The sequence below is a fragment of the Cupressus sempervirens genome, chromosome 3, assembly GCF_028749045.1.
Source record: "Cupressus sempervirens isolate cs-2001-9-10 chromosome 3, ASM2874904v1, whole genome shotgun sequence".
In the NCBI taxonomy this organism is placed as follows: Eukaryota; Viridiplantae; Streptophyta; class Pinopsida; order Cupressales; family Cupressaceae; genus Cupressus; species Cupressus sempervirens.
The window spans coordinates 535,918,371-535,945,171 of record NC_143120.1 but is presented as its reverse complement, the minus strand read 5'-3'; the positions used below and the strand labels follow the sequence as shown (position 1 = coordinate 535,945,171).

The 26,801-nt window shown below is 36.4% G+C and overlaps 1 protein-coding gene across 4 annotated transcripts in view; it reads left to right on the top strand.

Moving 5' to 3' along the window:
• LOC149567526 (chaperone protein dnaJ GFA2, mitochondrial-like) overlaps positions 1–26,801 on the top strand; it is a 104,229-nt gene that overhangs the window by 4,675 nt on the left and 72,753 nt on the right. For all 4 annotated transcript variants that reach the window (XM_089820745.1, XM_089820746.1, XM_089820747.1 and 1 more), the window contains 7 exons: positions 18,331–18,402; positions 18,490–18,581; positions 18,940–19,023; positions 19,158–19,196; positions 19,746–19,889; positions 20,045–20,095; positions 20,268–20,355. In XM_089820745.1, the coding sequence (XP_089676871.1) occupies positions 18,331–18,402; positions 18,490–18,581; positions 18,940–19,023; positions 19,158–19,196; positions 19,746–19,889; positions 20,045–20,095; positions 20,268–20,355 (570 nt within the window). The remainder of the gene's footprint in view (positions 1–18,330; positions 18,403–18,489; positions 18,582–18,939; positions 19,024–19,157; positions 19,197–19,745; positions 19,890–20,044; positions 20,096–20,267; positions 20,356–26,801) is intronic.

Sequence of the window (26,801 nt, the reverse complement as noted above, 5' to 3'; positions counted from 1 at the left end):
TCCCATTCGGTTGATAGAATGGTGACAGAATCAAAACCCACGATTGTCGAACTCGTGGCACTACTAAGATAACTTGTGAGGAATTAGGCACAAATCAATGATACTCAGCGACTCATGGAAGAGACTCTCAAGAAATTGGTAGAAAATAAAATATCCGATGAACAAAATGGTCACAGTGCGGATTCAGTGTCAGGTAAAACAAACCCTCATCTAGTATGCTCTCGTCCTTCCATGCTGTCTTTTCCCCCATGGACGAAGGTACCACACGGAGGGAAGCATACAACCTTTGAGGAAGTTCAAGAATAGTTGAGAGAAGACTGGAAGAATGTGAATTTTGAGGAAGATATATCCGACAAAGATAATGCGGAATTGAGAATGAGATATTCGAGAGGTGGAAATAGAGGATATTTTAATGATGATCTTAGAAGGAAGTTAAGTAAATTTGTCACCATTTGATAGATATGGATCCATATTTGCACAAGCATGGTTAATGAAGGCCAATACTTACTTCCAACTTAATCCTATACTAGAAGAAGAAGCAATTAAATTTGCGGCATTACACTTGGAGGGCGTAGCGCATGAATGGTGGCATCACGACACCATCACACTGGGGCATGACCAAATAAACACCTATGCGGAATTCACTGAGAGATTGATAGATCGATTTGATGGTAAAAATCCGAAACTTGATTTCAAAGAATTAGTACAACTGAAGCAAACTGGATCGGTTGACCAATACATTACGAAATTTCAGAAACTCTCTGTTTTGGTCATGGACATTTCTGAAAGAAGACATATAGTGCTTTTCATGGATGGACTGACAGAACCATTGAAGGGTTGGGTAAAAGGGTTTAATCCTGCCACCCTGTCGGAGGCTATTAAGAAGGTTTGGAGTATGGCATTATCGCCGATGTCATCCTCTCGAGGGTACTCACATTCCAAACCACCAATGTTTCCGAGGGACAAAGATAACAAACCTTTGCCGAAAAAGCTATCATTGAACGAAGCTACCAGAGAGGAGATTCGAAGGAAGAAACTATGTTTCAACTGCAAGGCACCGTGGGAACCTGGGCAGAGATGCCTCGGGAAAGGAAAAAGTCACTACAATGAAGTCGTGTCTGATGATGAGGATGAATAGGAAGATCTACCCTCCAAAGACAACTATCCCCACGAGGACACCAAAATGGTTAATTTGAACCATACGAAGAGAATTGCTGGTACGGTGTGAAGGAACTATTGCTTTAGCCGAGAGCCCAAGGTGTACGGTGTTTCGTGTACGTGGAACCCTTCAAGGACAAAGGATTATGGTGATGCTCGATAGCAGAGCCACTCTAAACTTCATAAGCTCATCTTTGGTGAAACGAAGAGGTCTACGTATGGAGTCGCATGTAGGATTCCAAGTCAAGGTAGCCGGAGGGACCCTTCTGCCCTGTACACACCTTGTTCCCTAACTAAGTATCACCATGGCTAATCACACTGTGATAGAGGATTTCTTTATAGTGGACCTAGATGATATGGAGGTTATTCTGGGCATACAGTGGATGGAGGCACTTGATGAATATACTCAGAGCTTCAAATAAATGAACTTCACTTTTGTTGATGATGGGAAGAAGGTTGTTCTCTGTGGAATGGCCAATGAGGGACCGAAGGAAGTTTGAGCACATCGGATGGAGGCAATCTTTCAACATGATGACATTGTTTGGGCTGCACACTGTTTTGTGTCAACAAAACTCGTAACTAGACAACAAACACCTCACTAGGATGATGATCTTCAAAATATCTTGAGTGCTCATGATGAAGTTTTTATGGACATTCCTCCTAGCATACTTCCCCATCGTGGGTTTGAACATACTATCGAGTTGGAAGTAGGCACCAAACCAATCATAACCACTCCTTATTGCCATCCTAAGAAATTCAAAGATGAGATCGAAAAGATGATTCAAGAACTGCTTGAGAAAGGATGGATTCGTCCCAATTCTAGCCCTTTTGCATCATCAATAGTATTGATTAAAAAGGACGGGACGATGTGCATGTGTGTGGACTACTATGTGTTGAACAAAAATATGATATAAAATAGATATTCTATTTCTAGGATTGATGAATTGTTGGATGAATTACATGGCGCGATTTATTTTCAAAAACAGATCTCCGTGCTGGATACCATTAGATCTGCATGAGGGAAGAAGACGTGGAGAAGATAGCTTTTCGTTGTCACTACGGGCATTATGAGTTCTTGGTCATGCTATTCGGATTAACGAATGCACCTACTACATTCCAGTCGTGCATGAATCACATCTTCAACAAACAATTGCATAAGTATGTACTGGTATTCTTCAATGATATCCTTATTTATAGCAAGACATAGGAAGAGCACTTGAAGCATCTGAATGAAGTCCTAGAGATCATGAAGGCTTAGTCTTTGTTCGCCAAGCAATCCAAGTGCAAATTTGGTATGAGAAAAATATTGTATCTAGGGCATGTTGTTAGTAAATATGGAGTATAGGTTCACCAAGAGAAGATTTAGGCTATCCTTGATTGGCCCCCCCAAAATCGCTTTCGGAGTTGCGAGGGTTTTTTGGACTGTGCAGTTATTATCGAAGGTTTGTAAAAGGTTTCTCTTAGCTCAGCGCACCTTAAATAGATCTGACAAAAACGGGTTCCTTCCAGTGGAATGAAAAGGTGCAACACACTTTTGATAAGTTGAAAGAAGTAATGAGCACTTGTCCAGTACTCGTGTTACACAGCTTCACTCGACCATTCATTTTGGAGTGTGATGCATCCGGAGAAGGCATTGGCCCAGTATTGATGCAAGATCGACACCCCATAGCCTACGAGAGTCGAAAACTTACACAATCACAATGTCTATATTCCATTTATGACAGAGATGTTGGCCATCATTCATGCACTAACCAAGTTCTGATAGTATCTGGTGGGTGCCAAGTTTGTCGTCCTTATTGATCATAACAGCTTGGGATTTTTTTGGAGCAATGAGACTTGAATGAGAGACAACAAAAATGGGTAAGCAAGATTCAGGCTTTTGATTTTGACATTGAATATGTGAAGGGTAAGAACAATGTGGTTGCAGATGCCTTGTCCAAGAAACCCGCCATTTGCTTACTATCTCAGATTTCAGCTGACTGGAAAGCACATTTATTGGTGGAATATTCCAAAAACACATTTGCCTGTGAGCTAATGGATGGCAACACTCAAGATGATCGGTACAAAGTGGTGGATGACATCATTTATTAGAAGAATCAGATATACTTAGTGCTTGAATCAAAATTGAAGCAGAAAATCTTGAGGGAGGTACACGACTCACCCTTGGTTGGACACCCAGGTTTCCTCAAAACTTATAGAAAACTTAGGTTGAGGTTTTCATGGAAAGGTCTTAAAGGAGACGTATTGTAGTATGTAAGAGAGTGTGTGGTCTGCCAGCAAAACAAATCTGAACATACTCTACCCGCTAGGTTACTGCAAACTTTGCGTATACCAGAACAGAATTGACAAAGTATCCCAACGGACTTCATTACTAGACTTCCCAAGGTGAACGGAAAGGATTGTATCTTTGTGGTAGTTGACAGACTGACGAATTATGCACATTTCTTTGCCATCCCCTCAGGTTTTTAGGCTGCATAGGTAGCCGATCTATTTTTTAAAGAAGTCTTTTGTCTTCACGAGTTACCCTGAAACATTGTTAGTGACCTGGATGGATGATTTATCAGTATCTTCTGGTCAAAACTATTTTGGTTGGCAGGAACAAAATTGTCGCCAAGTACTAGTTACCACCCTCAGACAGACGGACAAACGAAGATTGTGAACAAGTGGCTAGAGGGCTACCTTCAGAACTACGTTTCGGCACAACAACGGGCATGGGTCAAATGGATGCACCTCGGGGAATATTGTTACAATACCACCTACCACATGTCCATCAGAATGACACCCTTCAAAGCACTATACGTGTATGAACCCCTTTCATTTATCAACATAGTATTGGGTGACAGTCGCGCACCAAGGGTGAGGGACTAGCTTCAGGAAGGGTAGGACATCTTGAGATGCTTGAAGGAAAACTTACAAAGGGCACATAATCAACAAAGGATGTAATGTCCTCGATTTTGGCAAGTCTACGCAGTTGGAGTTAGCTCATCATAGCGACCCTTGTGAGTTGACAAGGTGTTTTGGGGATCTCAGTTGTGGACTTACTATTTTTAGTAAGTCTATTTTTGGCGGTGCAGTGGGTGGCTTCAGTAGTTGGTTGTCACCTGCAGTTAATAAAGTAATAAATTGCATGAGCTCTTATTTATTTTTTAATCGTTGAGTTGCATTATTATAATAATATAATAACGACTTCAAGAGATATTTCTAAAAAGCAAGTTGGATCTAGTGTTGAGTTCTTATGGGAAAATTCCACAATTTCTGAAGTGGAGTTTTAAGGAAACTTTGGCCAATGAAAGTTAATAAATGAGAGCTCATTTCATTGGGAAACCACGCTTGATTATATATTTGCTTTTGTTGCCTTTGTGGCTTTCTTGATTTTTGATTTGTGAGCCCTTGTTGAAGTATAAGGGTCTCGACTGAGAAGTTCTTGGCAATTGTGCTAAAGTATACAATTGGCCGACTTTCTCCCACTATATCTTCTATATCTAGGGAGAAGAATAATCTAGAATTATACTTCTTCTTACTTATTTCATCTGGCTAGGGTTTGAAGAAATTTTGAGTTCTTATTTGACATTTGTGTTGAGGTAAACATCTGTCACAATCTCCTACTGTGATTACTATAGTGAAGGAGATAGTCGTTGAAGGGAATTTGCTGCCATAGAAGTACGACACTTAGCATTCAAGGGGAGTTTGTTTGTGAATATTGCTGGCAGCATTTTGTGCCTTGGATAAATGTGTGATTTGTGTCTGGCTGGGAACTACATAGCATCAGCATATTGTATTGGCTGTTAGCTGCGGTCTGCAAGGCATTATCCTCTATTCTGTGACCACGTGTGCAACCCACATGCTGCAGACTATACACTAGACGTCACCCCTGTTGCTGGCTATGTGCCATTGAGGACATAATAAGAGACTTTACTGTTGGACTTGAGCTTATGGAAGTTGGACACTGACAGAGGTTTGTTGCATACTGGACGTCACTCCCCATTGACAGGTTCAGCTGTAATGCTCCAGCAAATCAGGTTTTTCATTAATTAAGATTAGAGTTTCAAATTTTTTTAAGTGTAAAAATTCCTATCTTTTCACTAATTAATAATATTCGATGCAATTCTAGAGTCATCACCTTCCTTACAGCTCATACCAGGAGCATTCAAAAATTGCAATTAGGTTCTTTGGTTGTTGAAGGTTATTGTAATTTTGGAAGATGTTAAAATTGTTATTCCAACTCTAGCTAATAAAGTGTGGAGAATTTTGGTAGCGTGTTATTTTGCAACATTGTTCCTTGTCTTTCATTTATTTCGGAATCAGAATTTCAAAGCATATATCAAATTTTTTTCAAATATATAAAAATCAGTTTGTGCACCAGTATTATAATTGGGTTTAGCTGGGGTTTTTACAAAAGATGTACGACGATAGACACTAAATGGAGAGAAGTTTTGAAGTGGAAAACTTGGTCTATCTCAGACTTTGGCCATACACGCAGTCCTCATTGAAGATAAAGGGGAAAGAAAAATTGAAGCGACGATTTTATGGCTCTTGTTGTGTAGTTCGCTGCATCGGTGAAGTTGCCTATGAGCTAGAACTTTCAGAGGGTAGCCGCATTCATAACGTTTTTCACCTATCCTGCCTTAAGAAAGTAGTGGGAAAGAACATCACGGTAGTTGCAGACCTTTCGTTGCTCAGTGAAGAAGGGAAGCTCATATTGGAACCGGTTGAGATCATTGAAGTACGTGAGAAGACCCTATAGAATCATACAGTAAAGGAATATTTGGTACGCCGTTGGATGACACGATGTGGGAAGGCGAGTACATTCTACAACGTCCGACATTGCATTTTCTTGAGGACAAGCAAAATTTGGGATGGGAGGACTGTAATGTTCCTATCATAAAATAAATAATTAATCAAACCTTTTTTAATGGGCCGATTGATTTAGTGTATCTCGGACCCATTTTTATTTTTGTTCCCATAGGTAGATGTAGCCGTCGGCTATCGTTGCACACCCTCAGTAAGGTTTCCTCGATTGTTATTTAAGCACGACTTGTAGGTAGTTATTGGCTTAGTCATAGGGTTTGCCGAATTTTCGGTTTCAAATTTGAAATTTGGCGAACCTCTGAAAAATGTAAAACATTCGCCAAGTTCGTCATAAAATTCGTAAAAAGTCATTTTTGGATTTTTGGGCAATTTTTTTTCTAAAACGATGCCCTTTGTCTGTGCCTCTAAAGGTCGATTAGGGCAAAAAATTGCAAAAATATTTCTGTGCATTTGAAGCTTGGTTAGGGCAAAAAAATCCTTGCAAAAAAATCGGGTCTAAATATCACAGTCCCGTTGGAGGGTCGTGTGTGAAGCTCATGGCAAATCGTATTACCCTACTACAAACTCCCGTCGGCTCCAACCTCCTGGCGTTCGTCTCCATTTTCGTTTGCTTAGCTTTGTTCCTTTGCGTTTTCTTTATCCGTTCGTTCGCTCCATTTGCTTCTCTATTTCTAGCTGACGGTTTGACATTTTTATTATTTATTTGTTGATAGATAGTTTGATAACATTTTTATTTATTTGTTAAGGTTTTAAAGTTTAATTAGATAATAATATTAAATTTTATTTTTATTATTATGTTTTAATGTTTTGTAAGCTTATGATATAATTTTATGTTTATTGTTTCTTTATCAATATTTGTATGTATTTATTTTAGAAAAACATTAATAATGTGTGTATATTTTATGTATATTTATTTATTTATTATCAGTAAAATAATGATGGTTTATATTTTTTTAATGATTATAAATTTACTTATTATAGTGGTTTTTTATTTTATTTTAAATTGTGTAATTTTAAAGTTTTATTTTATTAGAAAAGATTAAATAGAAAGATTGTTATTCTTTTATTTTATATCTCCCTATTAGCAAAGAAAAGTAGAAAACAATATCATACTCTTTAATTGTCTCTACAAACTACAAAGTTACAAACCTTCCCATAGCTAGGAATCAGGGTCATATATATATATATATATATATATATATATTATATTTTTAAAAAAATTATATAAGGTGAATTTATTGTCGAATTTTTTTCCCTTACCGAACTTTTTCCGAACTTTTTCCGAACTTTATAGTTGTCGAACTTGAACTTGAACTCGAACCTTGTGACTTAGGTTATTGGTATGTGATTTTTGATTATTTTTCTTTGTATTGCAAATTCTAGTTGGGATTCTCTGTTCGCTATTTTGGAAGTGAAAGATCTTCCCTACTTGGCTATTCCGGTTTCGGTGGGATTCAAGCCTCACCCTATTCCGTTGTGTATTTCTTGACTCGGATCTGGCAAATCGGAGCATCATTTGTATGTGGAAATAACATTACTATTCGGTAACAAGTGTGTATCTATTTGGTCTCTAGCTTCTGCAAGTTATTTGTGTTTAATATATTGCATTTTCATTTCAAATGACATTGCTGAATTTCTTTACACTTCCCCTTACGGTGATCACCTTAATTTTTCTGTTCAACTTCCTGCCTATACCACCGTACGGACGTACGACCATCTTGCAAGTAGCCTCACCCCTCTGTACTACTCTCTTGGCCTCCATCTTGTCCTACCATATGGAATGCACATACTGTACAACCTTCTTGGTCCTTGTACCGCACTCCCATCCTACCTTCATAAACATACGGCCTCCTTGATCACCATACGGCCAAAGCTGTTCACCGTACTCCACTTCCCGCAACAGTATGAAGTACAGACATCTTCTGCCCATCACCACACCGAACACCATTTACCGTACGACATCTTTTTTGACTGTACATCCTCATTTGGCAACTGTACAGTATCTCAACCTAGCCGTACTGCTTTCCAGTATACCATACGGCTTTCATAATAGCTCCATCTGATTGACATTTTCAGTAACTGATGGGAGACAGATCCTTTTTCAGAGAAGTCATAGGGAATGGGATCATTACGTCTTTCTCAGTAAGATATCTATTTGCCAAACAAAAAAAAAACACAGACAGAAGTGTCGCTGATGTACTCCCTGGCCATCTTCGTAGCAGGTGTAGTGGTCCATATGATATTGACAAAATGTTCTATTTTTTGTTGATAGTTTCCTTGTTCATAGAATTTTCTATGCTCATGCCTAGCCATCCCAAATTTGACCTAGCAGTTCCATGCTATATATATACATGCCCAAACTTTTTTTGTCCCTTTTGCAGCTGATGGAAACAGTTATAACTTTTAGGGCTTAAAGGGAGATTCATGAAAAATTATAAGCACATAACATGCATGAATGAAAGGGTTTTTACTCAGACCTTAAACTTGAGAGTATTTTCAATGTCTGTATACTCGTATTCCAACCTTAGGTTGTGAGAGATACCCATGCGTTATACTTTGTTCTCCCTAGTTGTGCCAAGGCATACACCTCAGGCATTCTCTAGTGCTAAATTTTCAAGATATGCTTTGAAAGATGGCCTCTTCAGTGCAATCATTAGCTATAATGTCAAATCAATAATGCACATCAGATTTTTAAACTTCCTCAAAAGATCTAAATGAAAACAGATACTATTGGCCCTTGCACTCATTTGGATCTTAGACAACTCAGATTAAAATAACATTTTATGCATCAGTAATATCATTACATTTCAACAGCAAGGGACAAAAATAACTTCTGATCTTCCTATTATAATTATAATGAACAGCAAATACTGACATAGCTTCTGCTCTATTTCTTATTACAAGAATGTTTGTATTACATTTAAATGAATTTGCATGCGCATGCAATGATATCAGCAGTAATGACAAATGGAATCAATACAATGTGGTTGGAGTTTGTGTTTAATGAAGCTCAAATGCCAATTCTGTATAAGATTGACCTCCGAAATCGTTAGGGTTTTCGTCATAGCATTTCAATGCTTGAACACAATTTTGAAAGGAATTTGTTTAAGTGTAGATGATCTCCTTGTATGGATTTTTTTTTTGCCTATTTATATCCATCATAACAATAATCGGTCAGGCAATTTAAATTTTCAACTCCAAATTCCAATGATGATGAGTGGGAAAAAGTCCCTCTTTTAGAAACTATGACATCATTAATGACATGGCATCTTGGAGAGAGAAAAAGAAGGGAGTAGGAAGATTGGAGATTAGGGCACAAGTGACAAGACTCATACTATAGGTCAAGGTGTTGGGTTTTGAGCAGTAGGCATGCCAGTGAAGACAGGTTCAGAAGTTTGACAAATAGATAGGAAGAGTGGAGGAAGGGTGGAAGGCAGTATAAGTTGAAAAAGTTTCAAAGTTCAATGGGGAACCTCAGAACCAAAGAAAGATGGTTCTTAGATGAGAAAGTTGGACCAAAGTAGGAACTTTGAAAATTTGACAACTAAAAAGCACTTAGGAGAGGGAGCATGGCTTTGAATTTAGAGACTTTGGAGACCTTATATAGACATTGGGGGAAAGAAGAGAAAGACCATACATACAAAATGGGATCAGGAGGGATGCAGAAAATAGGAAATGGGCAATTTGGTCCATAGCCTTGATTGTTAAAAAAGGGAACCTGTCAATTTTGCTTCGTTGAAAATTGCTTGCCCGCAAGAATTGCAAATTCAGATTTTCCAAATGTCTTGCTTTTGCCCAAACAACACCCTTTGTAAGTAGGTTCTTCCCTTGAATAGTTAATTTTTGATGGCTCATTATCTGAAGATTTCTATCCTTGTGATGATGATGGCATCATTGCCTTTATAAGAAACACTTCACAACCTTTGAACTGTAAGTCAATGGGAGACGGTGCCTAAGAAATGCACATTGCCATATGTGAAAAAGTTCCAAGGGATGGATATTGTGGTCCGTTACTTTAATACCCCCAAATGTGACCATATAATCTGTTTGATTTATGTTTTGAGGCATTTTTCCTCAAGTATCCTCCAATCCTCTGACCACTATTTTTGTTGGCCCAACAACTTGTAGTTGATAACCTATTTGGGGAGTAAGCTTTGCACCTGTCAAATGAGATAATGCCTGCCAACAGCTGTTGGCCAAATTCGTCACTTCCATTGCCGACAATTGTTGTAATTTATTTGTCTCATCCACAACATCATAAATGTGATCTTTACTGTACACCTGGCTGAAACTCCAAATTGAACCTGCGAATAGCCTTTCCCAAATTTGATTGGAGACAAGTCATGTTGGAAACAGGTTTGGAGGAAGGACATGCTCTCTTTCAGTTGGGTGGTGGGTAGTGGATTTGCTAATTTGTGTGACAAGTTTCTTCTTGAAGCATTTCTGTGTGAACCTCTCTTCTTTCCTATAAATTATGCAAGGCCAGGAATGTCTAATTATGTGCATATCATGTGTGCCTTTATAATGTTTTCTTTCATCTGATGATTAAAATACAGGAAAGTTTTGTCTCTGTTCCTTGTGAGACCACTTGCCTCAGTGATCACCCTTCTCATTTGCTAGATGTATCTTGGGTATATTCCACCTTGATTAAACTCCATCCTAGTTCTAGGAATATGTGATTCCCCATCCTCAGATCTTTTTGTGATGTAGTTGGCTTCTGCTGTAGTTGATAACCTGTTTGAGGAGTAAGCTTTGCACCTGTCAAATGAGATAATGCCTGCCAACAGCTGTTGGCCAATTCGTCACCTCCATTGCTGACAATTGTTGTAATTTATTTATCTCATCCACAACATCGTAAATGTGATCTTTACTGTACACCTTGCTGAAACTCCAAATTCAACCTGGGAATAGCCTTTCCCAAATTTGATTGGAGACAAGTCATGGTGGAAACAGGTTTGGAGGAAGGACACGCTTTCTTTCATTTGGGTGGTGGGTAGTGGATTTGCGAATTTGTGTGACAAGTTTCTTCTTGAAGCATTTCTGTGTGAACCTCTCTTCTTTCCTGTAAATAATGCAAGGCCAGGAGTGTCTCTTTTATGTGCATATCATGTGGTGCCTTTATAATGTTCTCTTTCATCTGATAATTAAAATACAGGAAAGTTTTGTCTCTGCACCTTGTGAGACCACTTGCCTCAATGATCATCTTTCTCATTTGCTAGATGTATCTTGGGTACATTCCACCTTGATCAAACTCCATCCTAGTTCTAGGAATATGTGATTCCCCATCCTCAGATCTTTTTGTGATGCAGTTGGCTTCTGTATTTGGGGAGTAAGCTTTGCACCTGTTAAATGAGATAATGCCTGTCAACAGCTGTTGGCCAATTCGTCACCTCCATTGCCGACAATTTTTGTAATTTATTTGTCTCATCCACAACATCATAAATGTGTCTTTACTGTGCACCTTGCTGAAACTCCAAATTGAACCTGCAAAAAGCCTTTCCCAAATTTGATTGGAGACAAGTCATGGTGGAAACAGGTTTGGAGGAAGGACACGCTCTCTTTCATTTGGGTGGTGGGTAGTGGATTTGCTAATTTGCGTGACAAGTTTCTTCTTGAAGCATTTCTGCGTGAACCTCTCTTCTTTCCTATAAATTATGCAAGGCCAGGAGTGTCTAATTATGTGCATATCATGTGGTACCTTTATAATGTTCACTTTCATCTGATAATTAAAATACAGGAAAGTTTTGTCTCTGCACCTTGTGAGGCCACTTGCCTCAGTGATCATCCTTCTCATTTGCTAGATGTATCTTGGGTATATTCCACCTTGATCAAACTCCATCCTAGTTCTAGGAATATGTGATTCCCCATCCTTTGATCTTTTTGTGATGCAGTTGGCTTCTGCTGTGCTATTTTGATATTATCACAAATGGAGAAGCTTGAACTAGATGTTATCCCTGTATTCCTCAAGTAGAGGGCTATCAACAATCTGAAGGAAACTAGAAAATTATTCATTTATCCTGCCCTAACTTTTCTTCCCACTAACCTAAAGTCGGGTAGTTGTTGATGAGCTGCTGAATTTCCTAGCCTTTAATTCTTTGACCAACAATCTAGGGTAAGCCCAACTCTGAATTTGCAACATTTAATTTTGTTGGAAGCTGTTCTACATCAAATTTTCATGGAGCCTATTAAGTTCTTGGACCATTTATCCCATTTTCTTAGCCCATGCTTCTTGGCACTTGCTGTCACCACAAGTTGTTCAATTGCACCCTGTATTGCTCTTTATATCTTTTCTAAAGTCTCTTTTGTTGCTTTAAGCTCAGAGGCATGGTCATTGATTCTTTACACTTTATTCTTAGATGCGTTTTGGGCCATCTCTTCAATTCTGATGACTATAAAAGTTCAATGAGCTGTAGAGATTCTGATTTCATCCATTCCAAGGTATTCTTCACTACTTGTAGTTCTGTAAGAGCAACTGTTTTGTGATCTGAAAATATCTCCTACTTATCAATCATTTGGGCCATCTCTTCAATTCTGATGACTTTAGAAGTTCAACGAGCTGTAGAGATACTGATTTCATCCATCCCAAGGTATTCTTCAGTATCTGTAGTTCTGTAAGAACAACTGTTTTGTGATCTGAAAATATCTCCTACTTATCATTCATTTGCTTCACTTGTCATCTTTTCCTTCCTACAAGTTAGATTTATCTATTTGATGAACCTTTTTGTTCTAGGTTCACTTCTTTCTCAATTCTTAGTGTCAGTTGCTCTTACCATTAGTGTAGTCTTATAGACCTCTGTGGAATGTTGGCAAGAAGAGAATCCTTGTTTCACTACTGGCTGAGTGGATATAATTCTGATCTTATCATGTGCTTCTTTGAGTTATCCACCCAAAGACAACTTTGATCATCGAACTTTGACTCCATTTTTGGGGAAGCTGCACTAATTATCCCTTGGCATCACAGATTTGGCTGATAGCTAACTCTATGGCCTGTTGAAGTCTTCTTTTTGTTTATGATCCATTAAATGGGTTATTGTGCATATCCTCATGTGCGGTAATTCTTGCTTTGCACACCTCCTTTCCTTTAAAAATGTAAATTTTTGTTTACTTTTTTAATGAATTTGTACTCATTCCTAGGATGCAACCATGCGACATCCATAATTATTTGAATTCTCATAGCATCAAATGGATTACATATGTTATGTTCATCCATGGTGACATTGAGTGGCCAGTATGTCCAGGTGTAGGGTATGCCATATCTGTTAAGAACAATGATAAAAACTTCCTGACAAATTTCAAAACCTCTTCTTGCGTTATGCTTACCTTTCAACAACCATTTGAGTACTCCTCTATTGGCAAACACATGCATTTTCTTCAATTGAATTGCACCTCAATGAAGTATAGGGGAAATTGGCCTTCAAACTTGACAAGATTATCCATTGCCACGATCTTCTGTTGTCCCATTACATACCACAAATTCGAGGCAAAAATGCTATATTTGATTGTCATCACCAATAACTAGTATGACAGTATTGTTGCATTCTCTGCTGAGAGAATTTGCAGGAATGCCCTGTTTGATAGATCCCACTCCTTGATGCATAGCCAATTTTTCATTCCATTGAAAGGATCTATGGGTTAAATTTTTAATTCTTTCCCATGCTTAGAACACTTTCTGTTGACAAGATTTCTAGAAAGACGTAATGTTAAGGGCATTTTGTAAGAACCCACCCTGTTCCGTTACTAATAGTAATTGTTTTTGTCTTTTTAAGAAATTTGTTAAACAGTTGGCATATGGTTTAAAATGTTTCGTTTTCAGACTTGCAAGTACTGTTCAGAAATGCAGGGTTAAATATGCAACTCATGACAAAGATTTACCATTGAAAATGTTTTTTCAAAACTCACAGGATTACAAAGTCTTAAATTGATATGCAAATGACCAACTGCTGCTGTTAAAATTTACCCTGGAATTTACAGAATTATTTTCTAAATCCAAATGGATTGAATTCTGAAAACATTTATCATGCATGTTTCTAAATGACTCTGCACTCAGCAAATACCAGGTCCAAGTCCACTTCAAACGGCAAGCTACTTAAATAAGTAGCACTCTTCTCAGATTGATCCACTAGTGAATCTTTAGTTAGCCAGAGTCTGGAGAATGTATATGTGCTGGAAATGATGAAGTCTCTTAATGAATTCCGCAATGCTCAGGCATAAACTCTGCGATCTTCACACCGCTCCAGCAATATGAACAGAATGCTGAAGTCTCTAAGAATGAGTTTGTTAACTCAGAATGTTGCTCTTAACAAGGAGAACCCTCAGCCCATATGTAAGATGTGCCTACTGCTGCTACTGTCTTGTAATGACCAGTTTGATCCTCCCATAGTGCTGATATTGTGAAGACCTTCCCTTAATGAAAAAGATTCTGGGTATACACCCCCAAATATGCTTCCCTTCTTTATTTCCAATTTTGAGAATAACATTGCAGCAATATGTCCAGACTCCAATGAGAATATTTAATCAGTATTGACTGGTTCATACCATATAGAGAATTTTTATCAAATTTTGTGACCAGCACCAATGATTACAGGAGTTACCAAGAAACAGACTCTGTACCAAGGAAAGTTACTACATTTAATTCGAATTCCAAGATATAAAGGGGCTTACGTTAGAGAGATTGAGACATTGACCAAGGATTCCTCATGCCAAACAAGGAGTTGAGGTGCCACTTCTCAGCTAAACTCCCCACAAAATCAGAAGTTTGCAGCTGCAAAATATTTCTTCAATCTATCTATCTATCTATCTATATTCTCTCATCCTTCTTTAACATGCCATGGCTTACCAAATAAAAGAGACCTCAGCAATAAAAATAGACTGGAAGAAGCTGTGATTTGATCTTTATGAAATATAACTCACACTATGTCAAGGCGCTCATAAATCCTCAAATCATTACAACTTAAGTACTCTTTCCAAGGGTTCAGCAAAATATTTATTTAGCTCAATACTCACTATACTGTAGTTCCAACTCTTCACACCAATATGGGAATAGAATAACATCAAATAATATCGGCCTACCTAACAATCTTATATATCCTTAATCCACAATTATTCTTTTCAAATATAAGGCATTTACATAAAGAAATAATATTGACCTCCAATAATGCTCTTCACTGACCAATAGAAATTGAAAAAAATCCATGTTCTTTTTCATAATTTTATCAAATACATTCAGATTCATGCAAATCCATCTCTGAAAGATTGAACACAAATTTGCTAAACTTATCTGTAAAGCCTCTGTCTTTTCTCTGAATCAAATATCCAACAACCTGAACTAAGTAGCGCAATGGTGAATCCTGAATGAATGCACACCAACAATGGATTTGGGTTTCTGTTGAGAATCACCATGAGAGTGTAAGGGTTTCTACTCCAAAGCTCTCAAGCTTCTTAGAGAGAAAATGAAATTAACCGACTATATTTATAATAAGCCTCTCAGTCTTCCATCTATAACCCACTACAGGCCCTCTTGGCCTTTTCTCTGCTTCCCTCTGCTTGCCTCTTCATTTTTTTTCTTTTTTTGTCTTTTTTATTTCCCTCTGTAATTTGATTTTAACTTAGGGAAATAATAAGAAAGTGTCTTACTTTTATTTTCCACTTAACTCACTATTAAGTCATTTTATTACATTATTAAATTAATAAAATAATATTACCGTTTGATTTACTTATGAGGGATAATATTAAATAATTAAATTAATTACTTTCATGACCTTATTAAACATTTATATTCCAAGGTCATATTAGAATGGGACATTACACATTTGTGCTATTCTCTTTGAGATTTTAAATTGTACAAATAAGAGTGATAATTGCTTACTTTTTTCCTATATAGTGAAGTTAATCGGACTAACCTTATCCGATTCATTTGGAATACAAGCATAAAATATTTTATCTTGCAAAGTTGAGACTGCATGCTTTGTATTGGCAATGTGATGATTAGCCCCATCAGAAATGAAAATATCTTTTTTTAGCATCGGGTTCTGTAGCTTTCATTTGCTTCTTACACCAACTTTGGATTTTCTTCATTTTTGTGTGTAGATTTTATGATTTCAGACCCCTATAATGGATTCATATACTCTTCCAGTTTACCACATTTGCTCCTCCCTCCTGGAATTGAGATTCAGTTTGCACGAAATTCAAATTTGGTTCGAATTCACTGTAAATTCTGACAAACTCTCAAATTCACCATATGTCTGTTAAAAGGACCCTGTAAGACTTTTGGAAGAAATTTTACAGACTTTTGAGCTGGAGGCAGGAGCCCAGAACGAATTTTGAGAGAATCTAGGGCGAATTTGACTGAAAACGTCATTTTCCTTGACTCTTTCATAATGTTGTTTTTGCTAACCTAGGTCTATTTGACCCTTCAACCCTAAAAGTGACCACTAAAAAGACCAAAAAAAAAGGTTTTTTTATATGTCATTTGCTATAAAACATTAATATATGTGGTGGTGTATGTTGCTATGTTGCTTTAACATTAGCATAGTGGTGTATGAACTTATGTGGTGTTGCACACACACACATGCACACATGTGCACGCACACACACACACCCACACCCACCCCCACCCCCACACATTTTTTGAAAAACCATATATGCTTGTATGGACTAACCCAAAACAAATCCAAACCCAAAATTTGAATTCAAATTTCAAACCTGCATCTGTACTGGAATCCAAACTGGCAACCTAGCTCTTTTCCAAGAGTTGTGCCATTTTCCATTTCTGCATCTGTGATAGGAGTTGTTATGTCTGCATGAGAGATTTATGTACTCTTTGCTGATATTATCCTTATCAAAAATATCATTGAAGCGTTCATTTTCTTTTGCCAAATTGGAGTTTTTCAAGACATTTGAAATAACCCTGCCACTCTTTTGACATATCTTTTCTGAATGACAATTAGCAGAACAATTATCACTATGTTTGAAGTTTCAATAGAAATATTTTGGACATCACTAAGAATCATTAGAAAATTCTCCCAATTTGATTTTTAAATTTTGAGCCCGCATTGTTGTTTTCTCATCATCTTCATCAAAAAGAAAATTTTCCTTCTGTGAGAACTCACCAACCGAACTTTAACTTGAACCTCTGCATCTTGTTGTACATTTGGTTTTGATTGTTTTTTTAACATCATTTCATCTCTGCCTTGGCATCTATGGTTTGATTCCCAATGTTTTTTGGTTGATAAGTAAAATTTCTGTTTTTCAAATTCATATTTGGCAACATCTTTTTTGACAATAGGTAGGTATTCTTTCACCCATAATGGGAAGGCAGCACTAACTGTTCCACTATACATTAGATATTAAAAGAATCCTCCCATGAATATTTCACACATGTAAGGCACACCAACTTGGACTTGATGTGAATGGGCTGATGGATGGGGGAGCATTAATGGCTGACATTTTGCATAGATACAAGTACAACTGCTCATAAATACCTAACTCATCTCCATATTAACATGTAAGCGATTTTTTCTGTCATTTTTCTAAAATATTCAGGTTGTGCATCCCATCAGTCTTATCATTATGTGAATTTTGCATCGAGATTGTCATTTCCAGTAATTTGGATGCCTCTAGATACATGTCAGGTTCACATTAAGATGGACCTATGCTCTTTATTCTACTAATTCCCTATTATTACGTGGTAATGAATTAATGCTTCTATAAATGTTGGAAATGCCAGACAAGAGACATACGCTGGTTTGTGTTTATTATAGGTTTTAGGTTCTTTCGCTGGCTTAAATTTGAAATTTTCTATACAGTGAAGGATTTCTAATATTACTACTAGCATGATTCAAATTTGCATGTACTGACACTTGACATAATGCAACTGCCTTGTGGATACAACTGCATGTATCCTCTGAGTTTTTTGAGTTTATGATAGAGCCAACCGAATGGTATACCTTCATGAATTATTGTTCTAGTCTAGGTATTGCATGGTGATGAATCAATGCTTCTATAAATGTTGGAAATGCCAGATAAGAGACATACGCTGGATTCTGTTTATTATAGGTTTTAGGTTCTTTCACTGGCTTAAATTTGAAATTTTCTATACAGTGAAGGATTACTAATATTACTACTAGCATGATTCAAATTTACATGTACTGACACTTGACATAATGCAACTGCCTTGTGGATACAACTGCATGTATCCTCCGAGTTTTTTGAGTTTATGATAGAGCCAACTGAATGGTATACCTTCATGAATAATTGTTCTAGTCTAGGTATTGCACTACAGTACTTTGCTTCTTGTTGTCAATATGTACATGTTTTGAGACATTACCTTCAACATACATTGTACTTGTCAATTTGCCTATACAGCTCATCAAAGAGGTTCATTCTGGGATTATGGAGCTGCAGTTATGTTTATGAACAGGGGCTTCCGTTCAACAGGTATATTTTATTTTTTATTTAATTGTATGCTAGTTGGCCATTTTAGAAGGATCACAAGCTGTAAATGGAATCTACATCTTCCTGCAGCCACCCATCATATGGCTGCTAAGGACTACTATCAGATTCTTGGAGTTAATAAGAGTGCGAGTCAATCAGAAATCAAGAAAGCTTATTATGCGGTATGTATGTAATGAACGTTCTTCATGTGCTGGAAAAAAATGTAACATCACAAACTCTTAAACAAGATTACAAATGAATGATTTGGAACAACTGGCTTTGCTGGCTTTGTTGAACTGTATTCTCAGCTGGTTGTCTAATATAACGTAGAATTGATGCTACTCAATCTGAGGCCGTGACTAATGAAAAATGCATAAACAATAATTTTATTAATACGATCAGTTATATATCCACTTGAGCAATTAATCCATTTGAATTTGGGTTTAAAAATTGATAGCAGAATGTAGGCAATTGCATCTTTCCTTGTACATAACTTCAAACAATGAGAAGACGTTGTTTAATTGGTTTCTGTTTCTGTAGCTTGCAAAACAACATCATCCCGATGTGAACAAAAGTGATTCAGAAGCAGAGAAAAAGTTTCAGGAAATTCAACGTGCTTATGAGGCAAGTATTTTTTTTTTTGCGTAGGATATATATTTTCAACTTGATTAAAGGCACTTACATATTTTGGTTCCACTTTTTAGATAAAATGATGGTTTTTCTGCGAGTGTGAACTCAGTAGCCATATTCCATTTCAGGTTTTGAAAGATGATGAAAAAAGGGCACTGTATGACAAGGTATATTTCTTTGCCATTCTCTACAAATATTTTATATGCTATTTTGTAAAATTCATCTGGTATTTTGGCCAGGGGTCACAAGTAAGTTAATATTATTGGTTGAAGCATGTTTTGAGATCTGGATAATCTGTAATTATGGAACTTTGTGGATTGTGCAACACAGAAATTTTATTGTTTCCTTTGATTTTAATTGCACAGTAAATCTTTGGTGTTTTGATTTAGACAGTAGTATCAACCAACATTTATTGTCATAAACTTTTTGACATTGCCTTTAAGGATATCATTACTAGTCACCTGATATACTGTTTCTGATGTTCTTCAAATATATCATATCATAAATACTATTAGTTTGTTTCCTTACTCTGACAACTACATTTTTTGCTGTAAGAAAGATTTTTTTTGTTATTCTCTAAAGACTTTTATTACATGTTCTTTGTTCTCTTATAAAGGCATTACATGTGTATACTGAATGCTGCAATGATTTTTATGATTTGTGTTAATTTGATTAATTTATGTTCAGATGAAATTGACATATTCAAAAAAATTTAGGTGGGGGCTGAAGCTTTTGAACAGGCAGCAGCAGGTGGTGCTGCAGGTGGTCCAGGAGGTGCTGGATTTGGAGGTTTTGGTGGGTTTGGGGGATTTGGTGGGTTTGGAGGCTTTGAGGATGTTTTTGGAGGTGGACTGGATGAGGTTTGTTTTTCTTTCTATTCTGAAAAGTTCCTATCATTTTTATCTTTATTAACAAAGAAAGCAAAGAGCCGCATATAAATGTTTAGTGAGATTTTATATTGATTTTTCTTTCATGGTTCTATTTACTTATGTGGTGGGTGTTTCTTTGGTGTCAGGCCCTGAAGAACATGTTTCGTCAGAGGTCATTTGGAGGCGAGGATATTAAGGTAGATACATGCACCTAAAAAACACGACGCTGGTATTTGATGGAATGCACAGTTAAATCTTGTACTGATGGCTGGAGCCTGGAATAATCAAATTATTTTGTCATGGCAATCTTTCATAATCAATGAGAAGTTTGCAGTCATGATTAATATTTGATAATTACCTCTTTTGCAGCAAACACTTGAATTGTCATTCATGGAGGCAGTGCAGGGGTGTGCTAAAAGTTTCTCTGTTCAAACTACTCTACCTTGTTCAACATGCAGTATGTATGCTATTCTCCTTAACGTTTCTGAGTTTATGGGAGTTCATTGGGAAATCTTTTGATTATTCTTTGGAGTTGTTATTGAATTTGGAAGTGATTTGTTTATTTTATGAATGTATCCATTCGAAGTTTGAAACTAAGAAATTTTTAGTTAACACAGGCAATAACTAATGCATTGCCAACTAGAAGAGTCAGCTTGATAGAATACTGTGTATTGCTCATTAGCTGAGATTCATTACCAGTCACTTTTCCTAGGGAGTGTTTCTACCTAAACTTTTTATTATTTGTGATTGGATTGTCTTTAATTTGTGAGACCCATATTTCGATTCAGTAGCTTGTTGCTCAAACACGAGTTACATGGTACACCTATCTCATGAATACTACTGTGAGAATGTGGCCTCTTAATATGCATCTAATTATTTTAGAGTGCTAAGTCTTAACAAAACATAATCAAATTGCAGCTTATTCTTGAGACAAACGATACAAGTAAGAAAATTATGCATTGTAGCATTGTAGTAAGAGCATGGGATAATGTCCTCATTAGAGATTTTAAGTTTATGTAGTGCATATCATGGCAATTTTCTTTTTGATTAAAATTCAAACTACAGAAGTATTTTATTTACCAATGTCACAGTTCATGGCATATCTTCAGGGGAATGGGACAATTAGAAGGAATAATTGGACATTTCAATGAAGCTTATATTGTAATGTGGGTTTACCCTGTAAATAAATCGTTTCTCTTTGTTAATGCTTTCTTGACTGGGAAGTCTATCGTTGATAGCCTTCCAGGCCTGGTTTAATGTCAAACCCTCATATCTTTTAGTGATGCAGACTCTAGAATATTTTATGTTCTAAATTGCTTCTGTCAATCCTTGTTCATGATTGACGTGTGGTGCACTGTGGATCACGAATATTCAGCCTAGGATGATTTGTTAGTCTGTTTGTGCTGTAGATTATTGGCTTTGACCAATTCTTGTTGAAATCTGTCTTGCTGTCTTTGTGATGTAAGGTTGTCTGTGATGGCAAGGAATGGGTTCACCACTGGTCTTAGGGTTGTTTGAATACTTAGTTGATTTAATCATTATTTGAGTGAGTTTGAAGAAGGAAGAGCATTTTAATATTTTTTTTTGCATCAAAGTTCTGCAATTTTCTGTAGATCCTCTAATGTACATTCGAAAAAGCCTATTGATTGTTTTCATTTTTTATCTGACGTTTTGGTACAGGATCTCAATCAGCTTTTATTGAAATCTCTATTGATCTTTTATTGTTTTTCGTGACACTCTCTAATCTTCTAGTTTTTTGTTGATAGAAATGTTCGTCATTTGCAATAGTCACGGCAAGAGTGTTAGGGATGTCAGTTTGTTTATGAAGGGTGGTGAACCATTTACTGGATGTGTGACCAAACTATTACTTTTCCTTGCTAACTGAATGTTAAAGGAAGTACCAAAATTATCCTGTTCTAGTTTCGTGGACAGAGTTTTGAGGAGTCTAAGAATAAAGATGATGATGGTTATCTTCTATTTCTCAATTTTCTTGTAGTAAGGAAAGGTGACAGGTTTCTAACTCGTCAATTTATAGAGGAAGAAGACACACAGTATATTCCTCTAACCATAAATCAGAATGACATCATCACCCTTCACCGAAAGCACAAATTCTTTTCATTTTTCACATTGGCAAAGAGTTTTCAATTGACTTCATTTTTGCTCAAGTCATCTCATAATTATGTTGCTATTTCTACTGTTTTCTCTGTTATCTTCAATAAAATCTTTTCTACATCTTCAGCATTCTTTGTTTTCTTCTAATACGGCTTCTAGCAGTAACTGTTAAGAAAGTAACCTGGATAATTCTACAGTTCTGTTAGTACAGGCCGTGCCTTCTTTTATGGATAATATATATCCAATGATTGGCAAGTAATACATTTATATCTTTCCTATAGGTGCTGGCGATTTCCATATAGGTGTTCTTGTTTTGCATTTAACTAAACTAATGCTTAGTTTTGTTGATTCTAAACAGAATCCTTGAAATTGCTGATTTAGGGATAATATTGTTTTATTGCCAAAACTAAGGGTCATGTCCCTTGAGGGACATACCCTCTAGATCGGATATATGTAGGGTTGAGAATGTAGTTTGGAGAACACACATACACAGCAGTCTGATTCTCCAACCATTCTCCTTCCAAGAAGATATAACTAGAGATATTCTCCATCATTCAAGATCGAGTATAGAAGACTGTACATGCAGTAAAACATCAGTTATATCTGCATCAATAAAATCTGAATACACATATTGTTTTAAAGATCATTCTCAGCATCTTGGAACTGCACTATAAGTTTGATTCAAGGCTCACGAATTTGCAGAACTGTACAGTAACTATTCTCTTTTAAATCCCTATGATAAGTGTTATCTAGTGTTTGTGAAATACAAGATTCATTAGCTTTCAAATGTTGCATCATATCTTTTTACTTCTAGTTCTCTTATCAGTTTGTCCTCAAAGTGTTGTTCTATGATTTCTCTATCTTTCTGTTGCCACTCATATGGCTTTGCTTGTCAAGATAGTGATTAGTCAAAAATTGAAGCATATTATTCATTTTAACATTCTCTTTCCACTAGATAGGTGGTAGATTTGTCTGTTTAGAATCATGGAGATAGGAGCTCACAAGTAGATGCCATAGAAAATTGGAGTGCACTCTTAAGTTGCTGTCTTAGCCCCACTTAATTTGACTTCATATTCTATCAGTATTTTTCCCTTTTTCTATTCTGGGTTTTTGGTTTTTCTGTTAGTGCTGATTCTGAGAAATGTGAGTAAATATATGCAAGAGTAATTCTTAAGGTATTGCTATTGTTTGTGAAGGATGACAGTGGATGATGATGAATCAAGTAATAACTGACATGGAATTAGAAGTGGAAATGGCACTTGTATTTAGTAGTTGCACATAAAACATATAATTTATTGATTTAATGATATCTACTAACAACATACACAAACACTACAAAGCTATCAAGGATATATCATAGTTTTTTTCATAATATACAAGAGCACGTATAATTCAAAACTTGGTTAACAGATGAACCATTGCCAGAATGATATATTAACAACTGGCTTTGGTGAAGTCTGTGATAAATTCACACTGAGAGATTCACGTCCGATAGATGATAACTATTCTCATGTTTCCTTGGCATTGTTCACAAGCTGCTTCAAAGTTGTGGATGACGTGCTTCAAGGTTTTCTGTTTGGATAAGTTAAAATTTTTATCTTAATTATAGATTTAATTTCGGGATATAAAACCCAATCTTTCACAGCGATGAATGAGTCTGTTGCAGGAGTATGTATTTCTTGCCCCTTATCTTTTTTCTGATCCTCAAATTATGCTTCGGAGCTACCGTCCTTAGCATAATTTTGTCAGCATATTGTTATCCACTTGGGATAAGCTTCACAGAGAGACTGAATTCTGTACTATCAATTACCACAATTTTGTTACTTTGGCTATGCAAATTATTGATATTATGTGCCTGCAATGCCAAGTATCAATATGATATGCTTGGATTGCTCTCACCCACTTAGATTGCTGCTCATTGTGCTGACGTTGTAACAGAAAGTATTTCAAGCTATTGTGTCATTCATTACAATGAATCTGTGATAAACTAGATATTGCTTTCGCAAATGCATCTATTACTGCAAGAATTCTCTTTCCGCAAATAGATAACAACTCGCCCTTATTTAACTTGGGTCTTTCAATGGAGGAAAGAGTAATCTGCTGCATCAATGCTGCTTTGATTTCCACTACACAAGTAACACATTCAATAATAAATGGCAGAGAGAAAGCTAGAATCATCAAAGGACAAGCGCATATTATTTCATTGAGATTTTTATTATAGCTTTGTTCACTAAATATAATCACTAAAATCTATATTTCTTCAGATCTCTAAGTGAAGTAGCAAGGCGGAAAAGAATAATCATTAATGTCCATGAATGACCAAAAAATGGTCAATAAGACTCCAGAATACATCAGTTTATGATAGGAAGTCCCAGGAAGAACATCTTTGGAGAACAAAACAAAGGAATGAGATGACTAAAACTGAATTGAAGCAGTGCAACACCAACATTGATGGCTTTAGAAACCAATACAAATAGTTATATAGTGAAACAAAATCCACAATGACCAAGGTTTGATGAAGAGTGGAAGTATAGGATCCAAATTTTATAAAATACTTCTGCTATGGCCCAAAAGGGAGGATTGTTGGGTCCATCATTGATCACTGTGAAAGGATGAATACATGATTTGATAGCACTTATGGGGAGCTTTGAGGGTTGGGTATCAAGCATGGTGGTGCAAAGTGAAAGCAAACTACTCCTCCAAGAATCTTTCCTAGTATTCAAAGGCAAGTGTAACTTTTGTAACAGAGAAGAAGCTTGTAATATGTGTTTTCCCATGTGGCCTAAGGGATAGTTTGCAAGGATTAAACCCTTGCTTTTGAGGGAGAGTCTATAGGGGCATATGAGTATCATTGGTATCCTAGGAGAAACATTGTTTGATAGGTCTTTTCTTCCTAAATGAGTGAAGTAGCAGTATTCAAAGGGTGTTTAGATTTGTTCTCCCCCTGAGTGGATTATAAGAAAGTGGTTATTAACATGGGGGCTCTAAGGCTAGTAGGAACCCCCTTTAGGGATTTGCATTGAAGGTTGATGACATCTTATTCTTAAAGGTAAAGGGTTGAGCGTTGCTGTTTTGGATATCTAAAGAAAGTGGATAGAGTGTTGTCTTAGCCTTTGTAGAGGCAATGATATTTCTACCAGATCTCATGGCAAGTGGGGCATCGTAAAATAAAAGGAAGCAATTATAGTAGATCCATTCTAGCAGATAATATAATGATCAATTTCGACTTGTAGTTGATGAGAGCACACCTTGAGTTGGCCAAGGGAAAGCTTAATATATAGGACCAATGATGTTTTAGGTGTGTTGGGAAATTTGTTATGCAAAAAGTAAGTTTGTTGGTGTGTTTGATCATTGCACCTAGTAAGTCATTCTCCTAGGCTCTAAACACGTGTACTTACGTTTGATTATGTAACAGATTGGAATATTCCCACTTTTGGTGGTGTTATTGTATGTGCTAAATATGGGCCTCTAATTTAACCACACACTTAAACATGATCATTATTAATCAGGTACATCTGAGAATGAACATGAGATTGTTCATCCTGAATGTTTGAACAAGGCGACCTGTTGCTTTCTATCTAGACGAGGTTTTAAGTTTTGCTCTCAGAATCAACAGTTCAATAACCAAACTACTCTAAGAGCCAAGGATTTAATCTAGAATGATTGCAAGATAAAGCTCTATGGATATGCAAGTTAATCTAAGAACAATAAGCAAAGATTAAGCTAAAATGTATGCATTTGTAATCTAGATGAGTATCAAAGCTATGAAAGCAAATGATAGCAATGAGATCCTTGAATGCAAGAATATTTGAGTACTCAAAATGATAGAGTTTTGTTATTCATAAACTACATCCCCTTAAATGAGAGGCAGAAGTTCTCCTTCTATAGATTCCTAGAATCAATCAACGGTCAAGATCGAATCAATTGAACAGTGGAGATTTGATGAGAATTTAGTTAGAATGGCAAGTTTCCTTGATTGAAGGAGTTAACTGATTGCTTTTGGAGTGAATAAAGAGTTAACTTGTCTTGTTTCCCATTTCAATTTAACTCAGAGTTTCTAATTCTGAATTGAAGAGGAGATATTGGAGAGAATATTTGATCTAATAAATTAAATATGACCTCATAATTGTATTTTTCAAATTAATTGAATAATCAAATTCAATAATTAGGATGTGGGTATTTAATTAAATCAAAATGTATATAATTCCTTTGTCATGTATATTAGCTAAAGGGGTAATTTAATTTAATTAACTGCATTAGGGCCTTTAATTAAATTAAATCAATCAGAAGGGTTTATTTAGCCAATTTAAGTTGATATTTAGGAATTAAATAAGAGCATGTAATTATTGCAGATTAATGGTTTTCTACATTTGACACTTATGTCAAGTAAAGACGATCAGAATCAGAAATACATGGTACATTAGGATTTTGTCGATCAAGAAATTGATGTTGTGAGACAAATGCACCGAAATTGGTTGAGGATGGCAAGGTGCCAATTTTGGGGTATTACAGTTATCACATGATCACTTTTCAACCTCAAACGAGACTTCCTACTTTGGTGAATTTATAACTTCATCACTTTTGCACCTTTTGTGGATGTCTTATGCAAACGCCTATCCATTTTGGAAGTGATCCACCTTTAATGTACATTTGACACAAAGATATTTTCACCTTGGACAGTAATCCTCCTTTAGATGGACATGTGACACTTTCACTTTTCCACTTTATGCGTTTGATTAGTTATCGCTTTTTGTTTCATGTCATAAGATTAAGACACTTCTGATAAACTTA